Source organism: Leucoraja erinacea, chromosome 12, assembly GCF_028641065.1.
Source record: "Leucoraja erinacea ecotype New England chromosome 12, Leri_hhj_1, whole genome shotgun sequence".
NCBI lineage: Eukaryota > Metazoa > Chordata > Chondrichthyes > Rajiformes > Rajidae > Leucoraja > Leucoraja erinaceus.
The window spans coordinates 8,940,332-8,963,149 of record NC_073388.1 but is presented as its reverse complement, the minus strand read 5'-3'; the positions used below and the strand labels follow the sequence as shown (position 1 = coordinate 8,963,149).

Here is a 22,818-nt window from a genome sequence, read left to right as displayed (position 1 = left end):
TTGTACGTTTCTATAAGATCCCCCCTCAATCTTCTAAATTCTAGCGAGTATAAGCCGAGTCTATCCAGTCTTTCTTCATATGAAAGTCCTGACATCCCGGGAATCAGTCTGGTGAACCCTCTCTGTACTCCCTCTATGGCAAGATTGTATTTACTCAGATTAGGTCCTTCTATAAGCTAGGATATTGTCTCTATCCCATTGTGAACACTGGACTTTGTCTAAGGAACTGATGCTCTACAATGCTGAGAACTATATACTGCACTCCATCTTCCCATTTGCTCAATCTATTGTACTTGAATTTAACTTGATTATATTTATGTATAGTATATCTGATCTGTTTAGATAGAATGCAAAACAAAACTTTTCACTGTACCTCATGACAATATTACCTGGTGCAAGTGGAAGGTAAAATAATCATCCTTGGATCCAGAATGCAAAATATTTGCAGGATTACTCTTCACGTTGTTTGCCTATTCCATTTTCTTAACTGACTTTACCATGGGAATTGTGCAATATCCAACAGCAGTTGCTAATATAAGATATTGTGTGGCCTGGACTTACCTGTGAATTGCATATGCAAGAATACTAAAGAACCAACTGTATTTTGGAAAATACATTCTGAGTAAAGAAATAAATATTACCAGAGAAATTGAAACACACAAAACTACAAATGCTGGAATCATAAGCAGCACAGTTCTGGAAGAACTCAGGTCAGGCAGCAACCATGCAGAAACTAGACAGGTGATTTAGATTAGGACCCCTCTTCTGACTCAAACCCACAGAGTTTCCTCAGCACTTTGTTGCACTAGAGAAGTTAATGTGCCCGAAAACTGAAATCCCGAAGACTAAATGACCCAGGTCTTGAAATAAGGTGTCTGTGGAGATTGCGAATGCTGCGATAACCATCTTGTCAACATACCAGCAGATTTAAGCGTAGCAAAAATTATCCACTGTTGGCAAGACATTACAGTTGGAAAATGTTGGAATCTTTAAGGATATGATACCAAGAACATTTAGAAAATTATTGAATGGTGATTACAGTTATGAAAGGGAAATCACGTTTGGTTAAATCATGGGCAGCACGGTGGCGCAGTGCTAGAGTCTTGTAGTGCTTGCAGCACCTGAAACCCGGGTTCGATCCTGACTATGGGTGCTGTCTGCACAGTGTTTGTACGGTCTCCCCGTAACTGCATGAGTTTTCTCTGAGATCGTCGGTTTCCTCCCAAACTCCAAAGACGTACAGGTTTGTAGGTTAATTGGCTTGGTATAGTGTAAAAATTGTCGTGTGTGTGTGTGTAGGTGTCGGGTAGTGTTAATGTGCGGGGATAGATGGTCGGTGTGGACTTGGTGGGCAGAAGGGCCTGTTTCCAGGCTGTATCTCTAAAACCAAACAGTTGGAATTCTGAGGATGCATCTATTTGAACAGATTTGGAACCATCAATGGATGTGTTGAATTTTCAGAAGACTCATGGTAAGGTTTCTCACAGAAGGTTGCTGAACAGGTTAGAGCCTGGAATTGGGGCTAATACACTAGTGTGGAATAAAAGCTGATTAACGAATAGAAAACGCAAAAAAAAAAAAAAAACATTCTCAGGTTGGCAGTCTGTGAGGCAATATAGATCACTGCCCGGCCTCAACTATACAAAATCTGTATTAATGATATGGCTGAGGGCGCCAAATGGAACATTTCCAAATGGGAATGTGCGCAGGTAATAAAATCGCAGGGAGGATTCAAGGGGACACAAACAAGTGTAATGAGCAACAATGTTTTTTTTAATTAACATCTACTTTGGCATGAAAGTTGTTTTAAAAAGTTTGGGGAATATTGATGTTGAACAGGATCTTGATAGCCCTGTCTGTAAAACATGGAAACCAGACGTGCACGCACAGCAAGCATTTAACAAAGCAAATTATATGTTCACTTTTATTGCAAAAGCATTTAAGAGCAGGGACGTCTTATATATTTACACAATTGTCTTATACAATGATGTGCAGCTTGACCAATGTACTTGCTTATGGAGAGACTTCAGTTAAGATCCACAAAGATAGGTTCCTGGGATAGCAAGACTGCCATGACAGGAGATTGAGTAGGCAAATGTCTCTTCCGTGGCATTTAAAATGGGAAGTGACAAGTGACCTCATTATGTCATGTTAAATACTTTGAGGAATTGTCAACATACTAGAGTGCAAATATTAGGTTGATTTCTTTTAAGTGGCATTTAAGATAGGTACTAGGATATGCAGCGAATGGAGGGGTATGGACCACATGCAGGCAATCGAGATCAGTTAAACTTTGCACCATGATTGGCACAGACATTAATGGCCAAAGAATTTATTCCTGCACTGTACTTTTATCTGTTCTGGATAAGGCGTCAGTCTCAAAATAAAGGGTTTGCCTTGTAAAAAGATTTCTTCACAGAGAGTGGTGATACTTTGGAATCCTCTCTGCAAGTGCACTGCACAATCCTGGTGATTGAATAACTTCAAAACACACCTTATATATTTCTAAATACTAGAGCAGTGATTCACAAGGTTTTGATACCCGTGTACCCCTTCGTAAATTTTTGTAAGCGTCTTGTACCCCTCATTAAAAACAATCGTATTTCATTGTAAAAGTCGAGAAAAATTGCATATATTTTATTTTGGATTAAGGTTTGCATGTAAACAAAAGTTTTCTAAAATATAATGTATAATTACTAGAATTAAATTAATAAAGTATCCACTAAATAACTTTATAATTAAAATAATTTATCATCAATATGAAGGATGAAATTGCTTATGTTGGGAAAATATTTGACAAAATTTGGCTCTATAGTTGTTTTTTGTGCGTATTATACACCCAGTTTTTAACAAATGAGCCATAATTGAGAATTTAAGGGTCAGAAAAAAGATTTATAATATTTATATTATGTACAGTTCTATGTATCATTAAAACAATTATATCACTAAAAAGGTAATACTAACCTATTACCTGCTATTTTAACTAGCATCGCACTCGCGATATTATCAAATAACTGAGCACTTTTATTGATATCTACTTACCCTTCTTAACTAATACATTTACCCATGACCATATGATTACTCTTTCTTAGTCGCTGACGCACGTGAAGTGCAAAGCATTCGGGCCAGTGGGGCTGAACGAAAATGTATGAGTTGTCGCATGGGAGTCTGCAAACGACCCAAATGCAGCAGCTATCACAACTTGAGTTGGGGAATTCATACAAAATATATAATTTATTTGCAAATATGTATGTATAAAATAATTCGTAACCACAGTATTTTTTTCTAATAATAAATCTATGTTTCTGTAGAACATAGCTGAAAATTGCCACGTACCCCCTGAAGACATTTTGCGTACCACTGGGGACACGCGTACCCCACTTTGGGAAACATTGTGCCAGAGGAAGGGGCTATGGGAACAGGGAAGGAAAATAATGTTGAGCTGAGAGATCACATGATTTTACAATGGCAGACCAGGCTCAAGGGAATGAATAGTCAACCCCAGCCTTTACTTTTTAAAAACCGAAATGTGCACGAATTAAAACAAAAATTGGCACCCATTTATTTTGTCATTTACGTCACTGCAATTTGTGTCCAGCTAACAACCTCCCTGCATTGCAGCACGGACATCTGTTATATTATTATTTCTAAAGTGCTGAAACGTGCACTTACAAATTGGCTACGGTTTTATTTATTTGGGAAAATAACTGATTAGCCTAGACACAGCAATTAATATATGTGGCTTTCCACAGGCTTTCAAATCATATCACTTGGAATCAAGTGGCAAATAGAAAATGGTTGGAAAGCTACGAGTAATATTTCAGTAATATTTCAACAAGGATTGATGCTAACACAAGCATTCCTAGTTTAAACTAATGATTCGAACTGAAAAATTCAAAGTGCTACTTCACAATTTGCAGGCAGCACCAAATTAGTAACTGAGCAAGATAGAGGTGACACGATAGCAGACATCAATAAAGTTGTGTTAAATTAAATTAATTGTTAAAATTAATTTCAATTTTAAATGTGAGTTGTTGCATACTATTTGGATAATAAAGTTATGTATGCAGTAAATTAACAAAGGGGCTGTAGTCAGATCACCAAAAGTAGATGATGAAGGTGTAAGCACACAACAAAGGTTCCAGTAGTGAGATTTATTTCAGGAGGAATAGAACTAAGCAGAAGGTCAAGGTTAAACTTGTATTAACCTCTGATTAAACTGTATACTTTGTTCAATTTGCATCTGCAGGGAAGATTAGGAAACTGAGGGAGTGAAACAAAGAATCAAGCTCAGAAAATGTATAAAAGGGTGGATTTAGATTATTACTATAAAAATTAAGTTTACAACACAAATCTAAAAACAAGAAACTGCAGATTCTGAATTACAAGAAAAGACACAAGTGCAACTCAGTAGGTCAGACAGCTTCACTAGAGAACATGGATAGGTGGACGTTTCAAGTCGGGCTGTTCCCGAGACTTTTTATGATGCACACATTTTTGCTTATTAATATTTTAAGTTTTGGAATATTAGTATCTCCCATAGTTTTCTATCTCTACTCTGATTGCCTTCATGACTATAGGTGCAAAATAATTTTTGACTTATTTTCTACCACTGTGGCTGAATATCCATTTAATTTTAAGCACATTAAATATATTTTATTTCAGATAGATCTATATTTGCAGCATAAACTTACAAAACAAGGCATATTTCATATTCTGAAAGTTCAATCTCATTCACTGTCAGATTATTGTAGGCAATAACATAAAACAAGAGTAGTCCATACAGCGCCCCCAAGCCTTCTGTGCTTTCCAATAATATATTTAATCTTGTGCCTCAACTCCATATTTCCACCCAAATACAAACTTGAGTTTCATATAACGGTAGATTTTACTTTTACACCCAATAGACATCTCAGTATTTGCAACAGCACTGTACAATGAATACCATTGCACCACCTTTTAGGTTTAAATTTTATTCAAAAAGTTACTGTTTCATGACATAAATACAAATCAGAACAGTACAATGAACAACAAAATATGGAGAACAGGATAAGGTAAATATAAAACATTTCAGTTGGTTGAAAACATACAGTTTGAAGAACTGTCTTCACAACGAAACGGATTATTTTTAAAAGTAGAAAAGTCTGCTTTCACTTAATTTTTAAAAATCATATATACAGTCCTCAGCAGTTTTTTTTAATGCAGTGGTATAAAGGCAGTAATGCCAAATATAAGCAATGTTTTTAAAGTGTGCAAAAGCAAACTATTCTTCAGAAGACAACCAATTTTTCATGGCATTCTAATGAACTAATAATAAAATCTGATGTAATTGCCAAGTTATTTTTTGGCAAATAAAGCTGAATATTTGTCCAATTGAAATAAACTGGAGTTATGCAGCAGCGGGGGCTTGGGGGTTATGTACTGAAGCAGTTTAAGGCATGGAATGATTTAAAAAAAAACAGCTTAACAGATGAAAGACAACCAGCAAGAAGTGTCATGTACATTGTTTTTTTTATTATAAGTTAACATCAACATAGAGTTGATAAAATAACCAGCTGCCAGAGTACTGCAGAACAATGTTGAAAAGCGTTCTATGAGTTATTAGAAACTTTATTATAATTATGACAGAAAATTTACCGTAAAAATTAAAAACATGAACCCAAATTTAAGGAATAACATAAATGGGTAATTTTCTTGATAACTAGTATCTTCAAACTAATTTACATTATTAAAACAAAATGTACTATGACCAGCTGTAGTTCATTTAACCTGAAGATTGCTTGCAAAGACAGATGTGAATAAAATATAAAATACAAATTTAAAAATTACTTAAGCATGAATATCCATGCTATTTTAGACGCTGTTAATTTTTATTATAATTTTTAAACCTCGTCCTTTTGTTTGGAATTTCAAAGTATGAAAAACTGAACAAGATTCGCAATTATAAAATCAGCACCAATCATATATATATTTTTATTTAAAATTTAGTTCCCTATTCCCAAACTTTATCAAGTCAAATAATTGTTTAGAGAAACTTTCAAACATACTACACCAAGCTCATTTAATCAGAGACACAATACAGTGGCACTACTGGAAGGAATTTACCTTGCTTCCATCATTTTACAGTCTCTTAAAATATCAATTTATCAGGCAACAAACTGCCTCTTCAAAGCACTTAATCTAGGTGAACAGTGAACAACTCCAATAAGCATTCTCCTGAAAGGAGAAAATCTGTACAGTTTTAATAGTTTAACTGCAATAACCAAAATATTTCTTTTAAAACTACCTCTCATTTCATTCATAAACAATTCATTCATTTCCTCAGAACATTGAAACTCCGAGGACCTAAAAAGAAAAACAATAGCTTTTGTTAGAATTCATTTTATAAATGCAACAAATACATGACAAAATAGAAAACATAAGGGATACTCAAAAGGTTAAGTAGACTTGGTGGCAAGAAAGAGTTAACGTTTCACAGCAATCAACCTTCATCAGAACTAAGAAGTGACATTTCTAAGATGTCGAACAAAGGGGAAAAACATTGACTTCTAGATGACAATTAATTTCGGTGTCAGAGGTTATTAATAAAACCTAATCTGTTTGGAGGACTGTAAACAGATGGAAATGAAAGACAGTAAAAGGAAAAGATCAAACTGGAACAAAGAGACACAGAATACCACAGTGTTGAAGATCTGAAATAAGGGATTGCTGGAACTATAGATGATCAAATATCATTTGTAGGGGGGAAAAAGCTATGTTACACATGGAAGAAATGACATCAGAATTGTCCAGGTCTGACAAGCAGGAAAATCTGGTTTAAGTCATGAAAGTTACCACATTCCTGGAGAGAAGATAAGGCACTGATCACCCAACATTGGACTTCATTACGACAAATTAGAATGAAACCTCATGGTCATTTTAGATTGCTTCAAAATGAAAGGAAATGTTTTGCAAAATGGTACCATAATCCATATTTAAATTTTCCATTGAACAACACACTAAATTGAAAATTAATTGCGGCTTCCAGGTAAACATCTTCATACAGCAAAAGTGACCTCACGCTTCCTGTAGACTGTTACTTTAATTCAACTTCCCATTCTATGTCTTTATTCTAGCAAAGCCAGACACAAACTTAAAAAAACAGCACTACGTCATCTCTTGAGGCATGCCCTATTGCAGCCCTAAGGACTCAATAATTAATTCAACGATCCTAGATAACTAGTTTTCTATCTGTGCCAAGTTGGCACAGGTTCTGCTGCAAGGTCATTCAGAGATGTTGCCCAAGTATTTCTAGTGTTATATTTTTTTAAGTTCAGATCTTCAGTTACAGCTGTGTTCGAATAAGTCTCCTTTGCTCCGTTCTTCCTCTGTTTACACTCCTCCACACAGATCAGCTATGATCGACAAGCACTAGTTTTCATTTTAGATTGCATCAAAGGCAATTGTCTTCTGAACAATTGTGCCCTCTACACGACACACAGATATACTCTGCTCTTTTCTCCACAAATGCGGCCTGACTTGCTGCGTATCTCTAACATTTTCTGTTTTTATTTATGTTCACACACACGTGCAGTTTTTTCCTTGGAAAGTGAACTTTAAACCAGTCAAACTGTACTGTTTGCACCATAGTTTTGTGTTTAACACGTTAATTCTTTCCATCCATTTACAATTTTGCTCTACGACATTCAGATAACCATAATAGGTGCAGTGAAATGTACTGAACATTTTGTACAATTAATTAAAAACCAATGAAATGCCAAATCATTAACAAATCCAACCAAACAGCTAAATATCTTCAAAATACTTTAAGTAATATAGTTCCTCACTATGGATACTTATATCAAGAAATTATGCAATATTTAAATGCCAAAAGCCACCCGGGTTCTCTTGGAAAGTAACAAATGTTTATTAACTTACAAAACTGTAAAGTGTAGACCTCCAAAAACAAAAGTGCTAATATAATAGGGCAATTAAAGCTGACTCCAGAAACACTGCAGCAATAAAATACTGTTCCATGAAAATATTGACAAATAGTCAAATATTTAATATGGTGCATTTCCTCAGTCATTCAATCAGTCATTATTGAAAGGCGGAGTAGACTTGATGGGCCAAATGGCCTAATTCTGCTCCTATCACTTCCTTACAACCTCCTCTCACTGCCAGCAGCAAAGTTTCAATTATAGAAAAGTATTTCAATCACTGGTAAACCATTGTTAACCAAAAATTACTTTTCGAATATTGAAGGAATATTTATATTACTACGACCCAAGACAACTGTGATTAAGCTGTTGGCACTGATAATATTCACACCTGTTCAGTTTGTCACTAGTGCAGTATTTCTCAAATTATTTATTTCCCTTTTTACTACCGCTATCATCCCGAGCACCCACACAGCATACCCATACCAGGTGTCTCACCAAATGAGTTGCCAAGATCAAAAATTAAGAGATCCCAACAATTTGATGCTCAAAGGCACGGTGGCTATAATTCATAGACAGCTCTAAAAATATGGTATCTGTAATTTGGTTTTCTTATTGCACTGGTACTCACCGAGTCATCCATTATTGAGGCAGGATCAAATAAATCTGGTTTTAATTCATTTCTTTCACATCTATTCTTGGACGGTGGCTGGAAATAAATAATTTGCAATGAGAACCGGCTTCAATTCTAAAATTAGCCCAACCATTTTTTTTCTGTATTGTATTACCAGATCAATGTCGATGGTGTCAAAATCCATGCCCTCATTGAGATCTTCAATACGACCCTCCGATGACATCATCACATCTTCCACTATTGGCTCTTCATCGTCTTCCATCAACCCTGTGCCACGACGACTAGGAAAAGAAAAATGGCAAATTCTCTAACTGTCGCTAATCTCAGTATTTCCAATTGTCCTGCCGTATGTACAAGGATAATCCTTTGGGGAAAAAAAGTATATATACTTACAAATATTGAGGGAGTACTATTCCTTTGGGGTCCTAAAAATATTATTCCTATGGGGTCTTAAAAATAGCAGAGTGAAGGGATATGGTGAGAAGGCAGGAACAGGGTACTGATTGGGGATGATCAGCCATGATCACATTGAATGGCGGTGCTGGCTCGAAGGGCCAAATGGCCTACTCCTGCACCTATTGTCTATTGTCCTATCACCTGTAATAAATTAGTTTTGTTGTGTGAAGAACCATGGTTTCAGCTGATCTATTCTTAAAGGTGTTCCCGTGCATTCAATCCTTCACGATAACTAAACAATATCAGCTTAGTTGATTGACCCTACTGCAAGTGTGTCGATATAGTCATTTTAGACCCGGCATCATCCCTAACACTACAGACCCTAAAGCTCAGGCAACAGCACAAGTAGCTGCACCACTATCTCATTCAATGTAGGATGAGGAGGTTGAGTTATTAGTTTATTGATAAGTATTAGATGGAGTCTCTTTAAAAAAGATAGAAGGTTCAAGAGGGCATGAGATAGGAATGGCATCGAGAAGAAAATATTGGATTTAGGCAAGGGTTTGCTTGGATTGGGAGATATTAAAGAGAGGAATGCAACATTAAAAAAACAGAACCACCTGCCACTTGGAAGGCTTTCAGTCAATAATTGGTATCAGATGTTAAAATAAAAAAGGTTATCTTAGCATTCCAGCCTAAACTTGGAGATAGGCTTTTGGCAGAGGAAAGTAGCCAGAATTAATGATGACTGTTTAATCAATTGGAGGGTGTATACATCCATATGTAGAGAAAACTGAAAACTAAATAACAAAATCCAATCAAAAGGAAAATGTTAAATATTGCATGAAATAAAACATAATAAAACGTGATCAGAAAGAATCATTAAAAGTACATATTATTGAGAAAATAGCAACATCATAAATGGGACAGTCATTACTGATTTTACTCAAAGAATGATCATTTAAAATGTTATTCAAACATTGTCTAAAAACTCACATAGCATGTTGCAGGTTAGATCTTAATTTAACATAATTCATTGCAGCTCGCTCTTGTTGCCTTGCTTCCTCTTGTTGCCTCTGGGCAATCAACCAGGACATCTGACTACTGTAGAAGAGCAAAAGAAATAGATATCAAACGGACGTTCAAATGTCAAATTTTTTCATTATCTCCATTACTTAACTGCAATTTTTTTCTACACCAAGATCCTGTTCTGAACATTACATGTTATGCAACATTTATGTTGTTCAATTTTCTTTTGGAACCAATAGGTTTGAGGTGGGAGGGGAAAGGTCATGTCAGAAGTGAAAGGAGCAGAATTAGGCCATTCGGCCCATTGTCTCCTCTACCATTCAATCATGGCTGATCTATCTCTCTCTCTCCGAACCCCATTCTCCTGCCTTCTCCCCATGACCTGACTAATCAAGAACCCATCTATTTCTGTCTTACAAATATACATTGACAGCCTCCACAGATGAAAGAATTAATTGAAACTTGAACAGCAGCCTTTTCCACAGAGGGTGGTGGATATATGAATAGAGGTTGAGATAGGTACAATAACATTTAAAAAATGGCCTGACAGGCGATAGGAAAGGTTTAGGTGGATATGGGCCAAGTCCTGGCAAAAAGGACAACCTCAAATGGAACGCCTTGGTGAGCATGGCGAATTGTGTCAAAGGGCCTATTTGCATGCTGCATGACTCTATGGCTGATATCCTGCAGGTTAGAAACTGACCTGGAGTAGCCATATACACACTGTGGCCACAAGAGCAGGTCAGAGGCTATGAATGCTGTGGTGAGCTGCTCACCTATTGACTCTCTAAAGCCTATGCATAATCAACAAGACTCAAGACAGGTGTGAGATGGAATACTCTTCACTTGCCTGGACGCAGGCTTCAACACTCAAGAACTTGACACCTTGCAGGACATAACTGAGCACTTTTAAAGAAAGTATGGTTTATAAGAATATTCGAACTAAGAGCATGCCATTTGGCCTTTTGCACCTCTGGAAATAATCTTGCTGAGATTTAAAACAGTCATTAAAAATCCTTGCATGACCAGAGGATTTTAATATGAAATTAATAGTAAATAAGTGATGAAAGGGTTAAATGTATTGTACATAATAAAACGAACTGTCAACATACTTGTAATCCACAGCAGGCTGGTGTTGTGGCATTTGGTATACACCCATGTAACTTTCCTCTTCAGGCCGCAGCCTCTTTGGCTCTCTCATAACAGTGGAGGTCAAGTGCGGGCTCGGTGACATAAGTGGTGATGGCAAACTATGTTCTCTGCTGATCCATGATCCATCATTGCTTTCTTCTGCTGTGGAATTTTTCAAAGATTTCTTGTTACATAAACAATATAATCACAAAGCTTTGTCTCTACTAAACCAACGGTAATGGAAAAGACATTCCCCCATTCTTTCAGGGGCCCATGCACACAGACTCCTTTCCAAATGATGCGTATTTAGCAGATTATCTGCTGATATAAATGTAAAAGCAGTAGATACAAGCTGCACAAGACTGGACTCCTAATTTTCCCTGAGAAAACAAAGGCCATGCTGTTCCAAAAAAATCCTGCCAGTACCGAAAGATTGGTATTTATATGATCATGAGGTCCTGAACTACATTTGTGAATATTCAAATCACCATTAGGCAGCGTGGAGTCATTTCCAGGTTAAACAAATATCTCACCAAAATGTACAGCATTACAATAAGACTAGTTAACGTGCACCCGTAGTGCAAATAGATTATGAATGATTGCATAAGCATTTGGATGGAAAAGTCAGTGACTCAGTGAAAAGATTTGAACAGAAAGTAGATGAAATGAGTAATGAAAGTTGCCATCTATGATTATTAAAAATATATATTTTTTAAAGCAAATCTTATTTTACTCCTCCAATACACAGTGTAAATAAGAATGTTCCCTATATTGAGCTGTCCACAAGTAGCATCATAATCTTTTTACCCTTTAACAGTGTAGTTTGCTAGGTACGTTGGTACCGTTTTGAGATACTTCGTCCTAACGTTGTTAAAATGCTCGAGAAGCAGGAGAGCACGTCCCTTCAGAACTTAGCACCATGAGGTGAAGATGGAATTAGTTTATTATTGTTTCATGTACCGAGGTACAATGAAAAGCTTTTGTTTGCGTGCTATCCAAATAAATTCAATCATACTACGAGTACAACAAGCCATACACAAGTACAATAGATAGTGTAAAGAGTAAACTACCAGAGTGCAGAATATAGTTTTTCAGCCTTGTGGCGTTACAGAGATAGCGTTCAGCGTCCACATTGAAGGTAGGTTGGAAGATAACCTAACTATTCATGACTGGTCAGTAACCTTCTCACAGAGGAGAAGCTGTTCCTGGGTCTAATGAAGTACAACGTAGGCAAATAACAATAATTCACAGTTGTATGTATTGGTATCACAATATTAATGCACCACCATATTATGAATTTAACAAATGCATTTTTCAATTAAGGTCAAAAGCAAAAAAATGTTGTTCCATTTGATACCATTTAATCCCCTCCTTGTGCGAAATCAGTTTTGGGATGCATCAATCATGTTAGCTCTTTTAAGCTAAACTTGCTTTGCAAAGCACTTTACACTTCGAATGCTGCAATTAGAAATACAAGTCCATGGCAGAGTCATCCTGACCTCTGTGTGCTTAGTCTTATTTGCCTTGCATACACGTTTAAGAAGGAACTGCAGATGCTGGAAAATCGAAGGTAGGCAAAAATGCTGGAGAAACTCAGCGGGTGAGGCAGCAACTATGGAGCGAAGGAAATGGGCAACGTTTCGGGTTGAGACCATTCTTCAGACTTCCTCACCCGCTGAGTTTCTCCAGCATTTTTGTCTGCCTAAACGTTTGCTCTAGATGAAACCACCTTATTGGGTTTTCTCCTTTGTCACATAAATCTTTTTGTTTTAGAAAAGATTCTTAACAAATTCAATAATGTAGTCTAAGCAAACATTGACTCCAGATCAGCCATGATCATATTGAATGGCGGTGCAGGCTCGAAGGGCCGAATGGCCTACTCCTGCACCTAATTTCTATGTTTTCAGATAAAGTTTCCAAATTAAGTTTTTTGAAAAGGAAGCCAACTCCTAGTGCCTCTTAAAAATATTCATACAAAAGAGAAAAACAGAAATTAGGTAGTATTATTAGCAGCCATGACAATTAAAGGAAAGTAGATACCAAATAGTAAAAAACATTCAAAGGATGTGGGAAACATGATACGTCATCTTATGATGATGGGATAGAAGTAGAGCAAGATAGTCCTATGAAGACAGATCTACAAAACAAGTCACAGACAAAAATAATACTGCTACCAATGAAAGTATAGTGTATTCGAACATAGCAGAAAGTGAAGATAAATGTTATGGGTACAGGTTACAAAGGTTGCACATGGAGTCAAGTTTTTTTCTTATAGTTCAAAAAAACACTGAGCTTGATGGGTGATATTAGGTTTCACTGCCACTTGCTTTCAGTCTGTTCCAGATATTGGTGACAAAGATGAACTTCAGTCAACTTCAGGACTTTAAATAAAAAATGGGAGTCGACACATTCGATCCAAATCCAGGCATAACCACAGACTGAAGGGGAGAAAGACATTTTACCAGATCCATGCACTGGAGAAATTGACCAGATCCAATGCTGGCCTGGAACCAATGGTTGGAGGGAGCAAAGCAAATCAAAATGAACTGCAGCTTTCACTAAATCTGGATGTCTGATCTACAATCCAGCTCAGGAGAGCTTGGATTTCCATCAATAGCTCTTCGAGTACTTCTCTCCCACTTTCTTTCTCTGCAGCGTTTCACTGCAGCTCCACCACATCCCTTCCACCAAGAGAATTCACACATTTTTCAAGTCACTTGCCGTATATAAAATGACTGCATGCAAATAAGCCTTGAAGGAACATTTCAAAGCGAGTCAAAATAAATACAAATGGCACATTTGGATTATTTTTCAAAGAGGATTATTTTCATGGAAGTGTTATTTGATCTCCACATGCATTAGTGACCTTAATAACCTTCTCAAATCTGGGCAGACTTCTCAGGCTCAACCTCAGTCTCAAGTTTTTGAGAGAGGGTGTTGGTATTAATTAAGGACAACCTAATGACACAATTGACCTGAATGTGGAGAAGCCTGCTCAATAAATGGAAGGGAAACTTTGAAGTATTGCACCTATCTGATTTCAGAAAAATACCATGAAGGCACAATAGAGGAGCAGGATAGTTGGCTTGTGGAGTACTCAACATATGTTCCATACGTCATGTAGGACATTTAGGCATCATTTTAATTTTAAGTTGTTTCTTAAAATATTAAAATGCAGAATTAACATGTTCATTTGCTTTTAGGTTAATTGCATGTGATGAAACAGATCAATTGATAACCCTGGCTTAATTAAAGAACAGAGCATTGCTTAGACTAACCTTCAGGTAATTTTCGTTTTCCTGTTGCTGGTTTTGTTTTCTTGCTTCTCACAGAGGATCCTCTGCTACTAATTCCGCTGACAACAGACATTGTATCATCATCACCAGTCAATAAGGAATTTCTGTAAGATATCAAGGGAAGCCACACATCGTCCCTGTGCAACGTTATTTGTTCAGTCATAAACCTTTCCAGGTAAACGTAGCTGAAATCAGAAAAAAAAAAACATTAAACAGGTATACTATTTTGCACAATAATTAAAATTTATCAACATTAAAACAAAATTATGCTTGATTTTATACAAAGTCACTCATCTACAGACGATTTAAAAACATTAAGGTATTGTACTTACAGTGTTCTCTTGTCTTGTCTGATGAGTTTAGAAGAGAATTCGCTAAGAACATCCAGGAACGCTAAATTCACAGCAGGATAACCTTCTCCATTTACATTGGGCTCCTTGAAGGCAAAATCAATGCCATCTCTGCAAATGCAATGTCAAACAGTTATAACTAGAAAATAACCAAGGCACTTCAAAGTACCTTAATACCTGATACAGATACAGAATGTAATAAAAATGTAACGTGTTCTGGACGCTTAGAGATGTCACACATTTGGGCTGACATACTTGGGCCGCAAAACTAAATATTACAACAAAACTTGAACTATCTTGAACTCGTTTGAGATTTAAATAGTACACACTCTATTCCTCTCCAGTTCATTGGTCTGTAATTTCCTATAGAATGATTTGGTCTTGGAATAAGCGAGTTCGGTATTTCAACTGCGCATGCCATTCTTAGGTCATTTACGATAAACATTCTCGCAAGCTGAGCTGCTGCGGCAATACGGACCTGCGTTTCATCCATATTTTCCAGTTTTGCTTCTGCGAGGTAAGTGAGCGAGATCGTGACGATGAATAACACTCATTGTTTTTGTTGGGGGGGGGAGAGAATGAAATGAAAGGCTTCAGAGAAAAAGCAGATGAAATTTAACAGGAGTAAACTGTGTGAAAGAACAGCTTAATGAGACCATTTGGGAGAGGGAACGATTGCCTGTTCTCGCTCTCTTTGAAGGAGGCGCCGCTCGCTCCATCGAGTGGACTAACGCAGAGCCAACCCGTAATGTGAGTGGGAGCATTTTCTCAGTCAGACTTTGTCGACAGTTGGGGTGGGGGATCTGGGAGAGAGAGAGCTGGTGATGCCACACAGACAGAACAGTGTGTACAGACAGAAAATCCGCCCTTCGGCCACTCAGCAATCTGGGCAGATCTGATCTGACAACCCTCGCGCTAGCTCGCTGCGTGCCCGATCCTAATAATGCCCTCCTTCACAGGGCCAACCCTGTACTCAGTTTTTCTCGGAGACGAATCTTTGCATTAACGGTACATTCACACCACCTGTAGGTAAAGCATCAGCCCATATCACACTGATACAGTCGCTGCCTGCTTCAGATTAAATATATTTTTACACATAAATTATGAATAAAGATAAGAAAATGTTTCAAACACGTAATATTTGCTTATTCCAGTAGCAAACACATTAAGGATTAAATGAAAATAAACTAAAATAAATAAACTTTTCCCCAATGTCTCACCCATTTGTGATAAATGTCAGTCACAAGAAGCTACCATAGCGCACTCTTTTGGTTTTTGTATAAAAATCCAAAAATTCTGGAACGAAATATTTGAAATCTTCACAAAATTATTTAAAATAATACTTGTACCATAAGCAGAATGGATCATTTTTGGAATATCGGAAGGTAACCCCAAATTAAACGTGTTTCAAAAGAACTTACTTAATTATGGGCTAATAATGGGAAAAAAGCATACTCAAATTTTGGAAAAATGCTCCAATACCAACAATAAAAATGTGGATTTCAAACATGTTCGAAACACTACACTTGGAAGAGATGAGCTCCTAGCAGACAAAGCAGACCACTTCCAAAAGACGTGGTCTGCATTTATGGAACTATTACAAGTATAAGGTGCAATAGTAATTTAAAATATAAATGGTACCAGGATCTAGTAACGTGGGGTATAAAATAAAGTAAAAAAAAAAAAATACGGTTGGTATATCCTTGTTTGCGGAGTTTTGTGTTACAATAGAGCGATTGTTTTTCCTTTTTTTCCTTTTCTTTCTAGGGTCTAATTTCCTTTCTTTACTTCCTTCTCTAACTTCTTCCCTAAGGGGCTTTCTTTTCCCAACACTTTCCTGCACCTTCACGATTCTTGCTCACTTTCCTTACATCTTTTATTTCTATCTTTTTTAAAGCTCGAAAAACGAAGTGGCACAACAAATGTATTAAGATATATGTGATGTGTATTATTGTAATTTACTGTACTTCTAATAAAAATAAATTTTTAATTAAAAAAAAAAAGAAAAGAATACATTCTTTAACTTTTTGAATATCTCATAATTGCAGATTAATGAACTGAACTAGAACTGCATAAGTAGTGTGTGAACAGCAGAACAAGAAAGGAAGCTATTGAGTTGACAGAATTCTAGATTAATTCCTTGGTAGAATAGGTAACAATTTATACACAGTTTATACAGCGCTGCGTTCGCTTTTTTTTTAATATATCCCAAATGACCTTTGACAAATCCCATGATTCCTTGCATTTATCGAAATACCGAACTCGCTTATTGCAGAGCATAGAGACTTACGACCTTCAGCAGTCAATTGGATTTATCCGAATTGGAAGGTACAGGCAAAACAAACAGTTAAAAAATGCTACATATTACTTAAAAGAACCAGTTACAATTACTGGTCACATGAAAGCAATTCACAGCACCATTAAATAAAAAGTAATGAAGGAGTATATCTGCTGATGAGTCAAATGACTGTGGAAAGCAGTAGATAGGGTTAATTGTGGGTAAAGTAGGGTAGAAAACTACTGCAATTTAACTTGATACCTCTGAGATTGTGATCTGCAAAAATATTCCCTTTGGGAGATAGTGGGCTATATAAAGTCCATGAATTAATACACTGCCCACAGCTCATAGAAACACCAGAATTGAATCCAAGTTCAAATTTTATTCTTCCATTTTCTACCCACTAAGAAAATTCAGTTCTGCCTTATCTAATATACCACATCACAAACTGATTTGAACTTGTATGTTGACAAAGCTGGCAACCATGAATTACGACCTAATTATTCCAATAAAATTCTGGTTGGTTGACGTCACATCGTGCAAAAAAAATTTCTAAAAGTAAAAGTGGCTGATGCTGGAAACATGAAATAAAAACAGAAAATGCTGCAAACCCTCAGCAAGTTAGGCAACATCCATGGAATGAGAAGCACACATCAATGATCACAACTCCGAACCAATTTACTCTTGTTTACCAAATATGTTTGAAAGAATGGCTGTGAAGAAAGTTAATCAATCTGAAACACTGAATACAAAATTAAAATGAGCTTTCTGCCCGAAACTTAATATCATTTCTCTCTCCACAGATGTTCCCTGACCTGGTGAGTATTTAGAGCATTTTCATTTTTTATTTCATTTGGAAATGTGCATTTATATGATAATTTGTACCAATACTTATTATTCACTCACCACTTCTGGGCTCTCATTATTTGCATGGAAATGCAGTACTTCAAGAGTCAAGAGTGTTTTATTGTACTATAACGTCGGCATTATACAACTGAAAATTGATTCTTCCATTACAGAAGAACAAGAACTATTCTGCAATACTCAAAAAGTAAAACCAGACACTTCCTATGCCTGGCTTTTGGAAATGAGGATTGTACAAGCTTGCTTATAAAAAAATATGCAATACCTTAGCTTACAAGTGATTTTGATGTGCTAGGCCAAAGACCTAAATGTGAATCGTCCTGCTATTAACACCACTCAAGCACATCCTTTCCTTTGTCATTTCTGTGGAACTTGGCATAAATTAGTCTGGTAATACAATGTTTTATCCAAGATTTTTTTTCTACATTAAGTGTATAAATGAAGTGTTTAAGAAAGAACTGCGGATGCTGGAAAAATCGAAGGTAGACAAAAATGCTAGAGAAACTCAGCGGGTGAGGAAGCATCTATGGAGGGAAGGAATAGGTGACATGTCGGGTCGAGACTCTTCTTCAGACTGATGCTGATGTGGGGGGGGGGGGGGGGGGGGGGGGGGGGGGGGGTGGTGGGAAGAAGTCTGGCGCTCTGATCTCTACTGGTCTGAGGCCAGGTGCCAACTCAGACACCTCCTCCTACTTATCCTTGGACCATGGCTCCGCTCCCACTCCCTATCCCCCCCCACTCGTAACAAGGGCAGAGTCCCCCTTGTCCTCACCTTCCACCCCACATACCACTGATAATCCTCCGACATGTTCGCCATCTCCAACGGGATCCCACCACTAGCCACATCTTCCCATCTCCTCCTCCCCTTTCACTTTCCGCAGAGACCGCTCCCTCCGTAACTCCCTGGTCAATTTGACCCTTCCCACCCAAACCACCCCCTCCCGATACTTTCTCTTGCAACCGCAGGAAATGCGACACTTGTTGCTTTACCCCCCCCTTGACTCCATCCAAGGACCTAAGCAGTTCGGTGCAAGTGAGGCAGAGGTTCACCTGCACCTCCTCCAACCTTATCTATTGCATCCGCTGCTCTAGGTGTCAACTGCTCTACATCGGTGAGACCAAGCGCAGGCTTGGCGATCGCTTCACCCAACACCTCCGCACTGTTCACATTAACCAACCTGATCTCCCGGTAGCTCAGCACTTCAACTCCCCCTCCCATTCCGAATCCAACCTTTCTGTCCTGGGCCTCCTCCATGGCCAGAGTGAGTCTCACCACAAATTGGAGGAGCACCTCATATTTCGCTTGGGTAGATTACACCCCAGGAGTATGAACATTGACTTCTCCAATTTCAGGTAGTCCTTGCTTTCTCCCTCCTTCCCCTCCCCTTCCCAGCTCTCCCACAGCCCACTCTCCGCCTCTTCCTTTCTTCATCCTTCTGCAATCCCCCCCCCCCCACCCCCACATCAGTCTGAAGAAGGGTCTCGACCCGAATGGTCACCTATTCCTTTGCTCCATAGATGCTGCCTCACCCACTGCGTTTCTCCAGCATTTTTGTCAACCTACAAACATGAAGTGGTTATTTAAAAAAAATAATGCCTTCACACTTTTGGATCATAAATTTCACCCATCGACCCAGAATTTATATAATCCAAATGAAGGAGATACAATTTTAAACATGACGAAAACTTACTTGTGCAGCATTGCTACAGCTTCTCTGGTTTTTAGCTGATCCAAGCCAAACGTTAATGAGAAACGGCGTGCAAGTTCTTTAACACTACTAAAACCAGGAGTTGACCGATCAAAATTAAGTCCAATGTCCTGATCCAACTCACCAAACAACTGCAAATAATTAACAAAACCATTGGAAAAAACAGAAAATTTCAAACGGAACTTAACAAAAATTCTGAGAAAATATGTATTGGATGAAAAGCCAATAAAATCATTCCAGTCTCTGTCCGTGAACAAATGTAAACACTTACATTTTAACCAACTTGCACTTTGCTTAGATTGACTGCATGCAAATCGCAATCTATAAATTGTGATATTTTTTAACAGTCTAAAATTGTAAAGCAGATGTGAATGGAGGTTTGAAATGGCTCTTTGGGTCAAAATGCATTAAACCCCACAATATATGGTCCTTGCTATCTATATAATGCAAATGCCCAAATGGAACAGAAGAAGTGAAGAATTATGAAGCATGCACAAAATCATTCACAGCTGGTAGAGCTGTTGCCTCATAGCGCCAGAGACCCAGATTCAATCCTGACCTCAGGTTCTAAGTGTAGTTTGCACAATCTCCTTGACACATGGGTTTCCCCACATCCTAAAGATGTGCGAGCTGGTAGATTAATTGGCCACTGTAAATTCCCCCTAGTATGTCGGTGAGTGGTAGAATCTGTGGGGTATTAACAGGAATGGGTCTTTTTCTGTGCTGTATGTCTCTGGAAATGGATGAAATCCAAAATGTGCTTGGAAATGTCCCTGAAAGAACCCCTCCCCACTCAAACTTTTATTCTTCAGCATTTAATTTACTGATAAAACTCAAACATTATCTATTCAAATATTGTAAGTGTCTACTGCAATTTATTTTCAGCAGAACATTTCAATTTGATAATGCTTCTGACAATTAAATACAAAATCTTACCTGCTGTAAGCTAAGTATAAGAGTCTTTGCACACTGAATTTTGTCCACTTGTCTGCACTTGCTCATAGTTTCTTTGATGATATCACCATAATCATTGTAATACTAAAATAAATTTATGAACAATAGATCTATTCATTATTGTACAATGATAAAGTACTGCGAATTTGATTTACAAGTTATAATTATAACTTAACAACATAAAACATCTTTATTTTAGTAAGCATATAAATGCCCAACAAAAAATGAACAAGAGGAAGACAGCAATAAAATATCTGTGCAAGCTTCCGAATGAAGGAAAATACAGAACACATATTACATCTGGGCAGTTTCACATATGATTTTTCTTTGCACGTGATACTCTACTGACTTAACCATTGCCAAAAACAGGTTTTTGGTTCCATCCTGAAATTCCTTAATGTTGAAATAAAGTTTCCTTTTCTGAAGTGTTAGCAGCTCAGTTGCATGCGATATTTTACATTATATACATGAATGAAAATGAGGTTGAAAATGTTTACCTTCATGTACTGCTTAAAAACATCTGCAGCTGTATTCATGTCCACCACATTATATACAATTAATTTACAGAAAGCTGCAAGAAGGTTCCTCCTTTTATGTAAAGCCTCAATTTTACCAGCTTCATCATCTTGATGTCCATCTATAACAATTAATAACCAACAGTTAGTGGTGAAAAAGTTGGATATCAAATTTGTTTGCCTGAAAGTCTCCTGGATGGGTCTCCAGTACAACAGGACAGCTCATTATTTAAATTTTCCTACTGCACCCACAAGCACTTCCACTCTGCTTGGCAAACAACAAAATACTCAAGACCAAGAAAGCATGTCCTGCTCAGTGCTATTAATACTACTGACACATGCTGGTCTCATCTCTGGCCATTTTGAGTCACTGATGGCCTGCATCCACAAGTACATGAATAAGATAGAGATTATTAAATAATCAGTTCTGACGAAGGGCCTCCACCCGAAACGTCGCCTATTCCTTCTCTCCTTAGGTGCTGCCTCACCCGCTGAGTTTCTCCAGCATTTTTCGTGTACTTCCATTTTTCAAGCATCTGCAGTTCTTTCTTAAAGAGAAAGAGCTTCGCATTTTTTGTTCTCCAGGAAGCCACTCTCCCCTTAAATTGACATCAATTACTAAACTTTACATTAAAAAACTGTTTCAATGGGAAGAAGGCCAAAGTAAAAGCTGAATTTGTTGCCCCAGATAAGTATACATGAGAAATGACATCACTCACCTGTACTATGGCCGTCTTCATCCTGATCAATAAATACATGGTCCAAGATGAAGCTCAGTAACTCTGACTGTAGACATGAATCTGGACTGTAAATCAGAGGTTCCAGAACTTCACGTCCACCTGCCATAATCTGGTGGCTAAAAATCATCAGAATATCACACAAGATAGTGAAAGCCTACAAAACAAAATAGAAATGATTACTGAAAGTTACTGAGATACTTCAAATGGAATGTCATTGCATAAATTAAATACATCTTATCACGTGAAAAGTTTAACTCAATTTCTTCAAGTAATGGTCAAGTGTGTTTCTTTCTTGAAGTAAATTATATTTAGGCAAATAACGCGACAGTTTTTTCTTTCTTAGAGGTTTGCTTCTTTCAATATTTCTAAATGTAATTCTGTGAAGGCTCAATCCTGTGTGTTAAGGGCATTGCACCAAATCCATTCATGTAGAAAACCCAAATGGCAGAACTACACAGGAAACAAAAAGGCAAACTCCAAAGACTTAGCAGGAATGATGCTTCTAAAGACTTATTTTCTTCCAGCAAGATGGAGAACATACTCCTTCATATATATATATATGTATTATATATATATATATATATATATATGGAGGAGTATATCTATATATATATATATATAGATTATGTTATCCATATATATATATATATATATACTCCTTCGTATATATATATATGGATAATATAATCTATTGGAGTTATCAAAGGGTGCAAAAGGTATGGCCTACAGGTGAGTTACTTTCTTCAGCAGAATCTAAAACTAGTTTGAGGTTATTTTTAACAATTGTACAACAGATAACAGTGTCATTCTGACTATAATCTGTGCATTGGATTTTTGTAGATTGTACCATCAGATCCAACTGTACAACAATTTCTAAACTACCCCACTTTGATCATTTTAAATTTATAGCTATTTGCCATCAACTTCTGAACCATTATGAAGACTTGTTTAAGACTATCCAAGAAATCATTTTACAAAGTGGAATATTTTTCCTTTTTGCTTT

At 37.1% G+C, this 22,818-nt stretch overlaps 1 protein-coding gene across 5 annotated transcripts in view; it reads right to left on the bottom strand.

Moving 5' to 3' along the window:
* Window positions 1-4,957: 4,957 nt before the first annotated feature.
* The window catches only part of LOC129702045 (cohesin subunit SA-2-like), a 147,371-nt gene continuing 129,510 nt past the window's right edge, over window positions 4,958-22,818 (bottom strand). For 4 of the 5 annotated variants that reach the window (XM_055643563.1, XM_055643562.1, XM_055643564.1 and 1 more), the window contains 11 exons: window positions 21,795-21,969; window positions 21,058-21,197; window positions 20,543-20,644; window positions 19,589-19,737; window positions 14,738-14,866; window positions 14,388-14,590; window positions 11,091-11,271; window positions 9,946-10,053; window positions 8,708-8,834; window positions 8,551-8,628; window positions 4,958-6,345 (listed from right to left, as the gene is read on the bottom strand). In XM_055643563.1, coding sequence (XP_055499538.1) covers window positions 6,322-6,345; window positions 8,551-8,628; window positions 8,708-8,834; window positions 9,946-10,053; window positions 11,091-11,271; window positions 14,388-14,590; window positions 14,738-14,866; window positions 19,589-19,737; window positions 20,543-20,644; window positions 21,058-21,197; window positions 21,795-21,969 — 1,416 coding nt within the window. In that variant the 3' untranslated portion in view covers window positions 4,958-6,321. The remainder of the gene's footprint in view (window positions 6,346-8,550; window positions 8,629-8,707; window positions 8,835-9,945; window positions 10,054-11,090; window positions 11,272-14,387; window positions 14,591-14,737; window positions 14,867-19,588; window positions 19,738-20,542; window positions 20,645-21,057; window positions 21,198-21,794; window positions 21,970-22,818) is intronic. The other variant, XM_055643565.1, reaches the window with a different exon arrangement.